At 64.8% G+C, this 4307-nt stretch overlaps 1 protein-coding gene across 1 annotated transcript; it reads left to right on the top strand.

Moving 5' to 3' along the window:
* Positions 1–1138: 1138 nt before the first annotated feature.
* Positions 1139–4092, top strand: LOC309793850 (forkhead box protein J1-like; the record flags this gene model as incomplete). The annotated part of the gene is made up of 2 exons (XM_082604628.1): positions 1139–1636; positions 3325–4092. The coding sequence occupies 2 exons, from the start codon at positions 1139–1141 to the stop codon at positions 4090–4092; spliced, it is 1266 nt and encodes a 421-aa protein (XP_082460754.1).
* Positions 4093–4307: the final 215 nt, after the last annotated feature.

The raw sequence follows: 4307 nt of genomic DNA, 5'->3' as shown, positions 1-4307 counted from the left end.
GGGGCCGTCGGGCGGGAATGCGCGGAGCCGGGAAGCGGTGGCGGGTAGGGGGCTGGGTCGCGCGTGGGAGAGGGCGGCAGGAGGGAGCTGGAAGAGAGTTACCGCGTGAGAGAGCCGTTAAGAGCCCGCGGTCTCTTTGGAGATGCCCTGGCCAATGGCAGAAGCGGAAGCTGTTTATATGGGCGGGGCGTCGCCACGGCAGCAGGAGACGCCTTGCGAGCGGCTACTGAGTGCCGGTCCCCAGCCGCTGGCTTTCAGAGAGGCGCCGGCGGGCGTGAGTGGCGACGAGGATTGCTGGCTGGGCCCTGGAGCTGGGAGCAGAGAGCCGCGGTGAGGGTGGGCGGTGGGAGGAATTTCTTTGAGAAGCTTCCTTTGGCCCGGGCTGCGCTCTGAGCCAGGTAAGGGACGGGGAGGGCTGCCGGCCGTGGGAAGGGAGGGCGTCAGTACCAGCCCGCTCTCCCATCCGTCCCCGACGGAAGTGGAGGGCCCGGGGACTGACATCAGAGGCGTTTGGGGGACACTCACTTCCCACCCCCTTATAACTCTCTGTATTGTTTCCTTCCTTCCCCTTGAGCCCCATCCTAATATCCCTTTTCAAAGATCAGACGACCTCCCCCGCCCCCCGACCCGTCGTACTGCCCTCCTGGACTCTCTCGCCCCATTTCCATTGGTTGTGGACGGAGAGAGGGGGGTTAATTCCCCGCTTTGAGGGAGAAAGGGGTGGCCTCGCATGCCCCTACACTATTCCCTCGTTGGGCTAATTAAGTCTCCTCTAAAAGATCCAAGAGGAAAAGAGCGAGGCGAACCCCGTGTGGGTCGGAGCCCCGGGCACACCTTCTGTTTCCCAGACCTCGGCAGTAAAAGATCCTCCCCAGCTGCAGGAAGGATTTTAGTAAGAGCCTCCCCCCTCGCCCACACTCTCCCCTCGGGGGTGGGGAAAGAGGGCTCAGTTCCCACTCTGGTCCCCGCAGGCACCACATTCCGTTTGGAGGAGGCTACCCCCGGATCGCGGGATGGAAGCCCGCTTCCGGGAGGCTGCGTAACTGAAGCCGCGGGAGTCAGCGGGCCGGAGAGCTCGGCGGCCACCCTCGGCTCGGCTCGTGGATGTTGACAGCCCCCTCGGAGAGTCCCCGCACATATGGCGGAGAGCTGGCTACGCGTCTCGGGAGCAGGGGCAGCGGAGGAGGCCGGACCGGAAGGCGGCCTGGAGGAGTCCAACGCCCTGAATGACAGCCTGACCAGCCTGCAGTGGCTGCAGGAATTCTCCATTCTCAACGCCGAGCTCCCCGCCCTGCCTTCGGGGGACACCGACCCCCACGGCTCCCACGAGCTGGCAGGCTCGGCCGAGCCGGGGTCTCCCCTGGCGGCGGACCCCGCCTGCCTGGGGCAGCCGCACACACCCGGCAAGCCCACGTCCTCCTGCACGCCGCGGAGCGCCCCCTCGGGGCTGCAGGCCTCGCCTCCCGACGACGTGGACTACGCCACCAACCCGCACGTGAAGCCGCCCTACTCGTATGCCACGCTCATCTGCATGGCCATGCAGGCCAGCAAGGCCACCAAGATCACCCTGTCGGCCATCTACAAGTGGATCACGGACAACTTCTGTTACTTCCGCCACGCTGATCCCACCTGGCAGGTAGGGAGGCACTCCCTCCCTCCCTCCCCATGCCCTCGCGGACTGGACTCACATCCCAGATCCGCAGGCCAAGTAGGCGCGGTACGGCCAGGGCCCCGAGAGAGGAAGGCCGTCCAGGAAGGACCTCAAGGGAGCCCAGTGCTTGGACTGCTGCCCCTTTGACTTCAGAGACGGAGGAGGGAGGATGTTCAGAGGGCTGCAGGGGTGCCGACATAGAGGTTCAAGGGGAAAGAACTTGTCACTCGTCCGGCAGGCTCAGCCCAAAGACCAGGGCTGAACTATGCGTGGACACAGCCCCCCAGGGTAGGTTGATGGACTGAGGGACACATTTTTGTCCCAAGTCCTGGAATTCCTCGACACTCCCCTCCTCAAGGTCAGTTTGTCAGGGCCTGACTGGAGGCAGAGCATCGTTCCTGCCAGACTCTGCATCCTGCCTGCTTTCAGTTGGCTGGAGGGGCTCTGGGAGGGGAGAGGGGCGTGCTGCGGGGTGTGAAGGCCATCGGTGTCCCAGTGGAAGGGCTACGGGGCCTTCCGAAAGCTGCTGTGCCAGCCCCCACCCCAAGCCCTCCCTAGTTTCCTGCCTACACTCCTCCCCCTCTTCTCATCAAACTCCCTGGGGGGACAATTACCTCAGCCACGTGCTTTCCACAGGGGCTCTTTCCTCCCACACTGGCTTCATGTTCCAAGTCTCCGGAACCTGGCACAGAGCAGCCAAGGGGCCCAGACCACCATGTAAACCTCCCAGTCTTGCCAGGGGGCACTACTCACCTGCCGGCCCCACCCACCAGGCCCCAGACCCCTGTGCCCCAGCGTGGTTTGGACTGTGCACCCAGGCCTGAACAAGGCAGGATGGTGATTCAGGCTGGGCACACGCTGCCCTGAGCCTCTTCGACCATCAGGATCAGGGGCTACTTGGGGACAGAGACCCTGAGGATGCACAGATCCTTCCCTGTGGCACAGGTCACAGGATCAGAGTTCCTGTAATCACAGCTATTCCACGATTGCTTGGGCCCTGACCCTGGGGCAGGTACCATTTGTAACCTTGGTGAGAAAGCAGAGACCCTCCACCACCCCCCACCCTACCCCAAGCCTGAGAGGCCCCAGGAATGAGCGCTATGCTCTTGGCTGGGTAATAATCAACTGAGGCCTCAGAGCCTGGGGTGGGAGGAGGGGGACATGGTGGGTGAGGGCCCAGGCCAGCAGCCGGCTCTAGAAACAAGGAAAGTCATCAGATCCTCCCACACTTCATCCCCGCCCCCCACACACACACCCTCACACCCACTCACTCATTTCACAAACAGAGAAGGCCAGCCAGGCCCAGGCAGAGGGAGATGGCCGTCCAGGACCTGGGGGAGCCAAGGCCTTTGACCAGAGGCCGCAAGCAGCGGGGTAAGGGAGGGAGGGCAGGACAGGCTGGCACTGAGAGCCACCCTGCGGCTCAGGGCTCGGATGACTGAGCAGGCAGATATCCTGGCCAAAGGGAACAAAAGCCCCCGACAGCACTCCCAGCTCCTGGTGCCCCGTGGCTGGTGTCCCAGAGCCTCCCGCTCGGAGCAGCGCCTCTGTCTCCCCTGCCCCCATCGGAGAGAAGGTGGTGGTGGGACTGGCAGTGGCGCTAGGAACCCCCCATCACTGACCCCACCCACTCTCCCAGCTGTCTTCCTTCTCTCCTACCTCCCTGTGTCCAGAACTCCATCCGCCACAACCTGTCCCTGAAGAAGGGCTTCATCAAGGTGCCTCGGGAGAAGGACGAGCCAGGCAAGGGGGGCTTCTGGTGCATCGACCCCCAGTACGCCGAGCGGCTGCTGAGTGGGGCCTTGAAGAAGCAGCGGCTGCCCCCAGTCCACATCCACCCGGCCTTTGCCCGCCAGGCCGTGCCAGAGCCCAGCGCCGCCCCATGGGCCGGGCCACTGACCGTGAGCACCGAGGCCCAGCAGCTGCTGCGGGAGTTCGAGGAGGCCACTGGGGAGGCGGGCTGGGGTGCAGGCGAGGGCAGGCTGGGGCGTAAGCGTCAACAGCCGCTGCCCAAGCAGGAGGCCAAGGTCCCGCGGCCCTCCAGCCCCCTGCTGCTGACCCAGGAGGAGCAGGGTGAGCTGGAACCCCTCAAGGGCAACTTTGACTGGGAGGCCATCTTGGACGCTGGCACGCTGGACGGGGAGCTGGGCACGCTGGAGATCTCGGAGCTGATCCCACCGCTGAGCCCTGCCTCACACGGGGACGTGGACCTCACCATCCATGGCCACCACATCGAGTGCCCTGTTACCTGGGGGCCTCCAGCGGAGCAGGCTACCGACAGCCTGGACTTTGATGAGACCTTCCTGGCCACATCCTTCCTGGAGCACCCCTGGGACGAGAGCACCCGTAGCTCCCTGCCCCCCGAGCCCCTCTTTGAGGCCGGGGATGCCACACTGGCCTCTGACCTGCATGACTGGGCCAGCCTGGGCGCCTTCTTGTAAGAAGCCAGGCCCTGCCCCACCTCCAGACAGCACCGAAGTCTGGGCCCAGACTGCCCCCCTCCCCACCAGTGCAGGCCCATGGACACCCTACCGCCCAGGCAGGGGCTGGGCCAGCTCACCCCACCAGGCCACACGGCCCCCAGCCCAGGCCATCCTCAGATTCTAGTCCAGCAGGCTGAGAATTGGGGCCCAGGACCCAAATTGCTGCCTCCGCT

This window comes from Mesoplodon mirus, assembly GCF_964341445.2.
Source record: "Mesoplodon mirus genome assembly, chromosome: 18".
Lineage (NCBI taxonomy): Eukaryota > Metazoa > Chordata > Mammalia > Artiodactyla > Ziphiidae > Mesoplodon > Mesoplodon mirus.
Note: the sequence above shows the minus strand (reverse complement) of the source record. Positions and strands in the feature narration are given on the sequence as shown.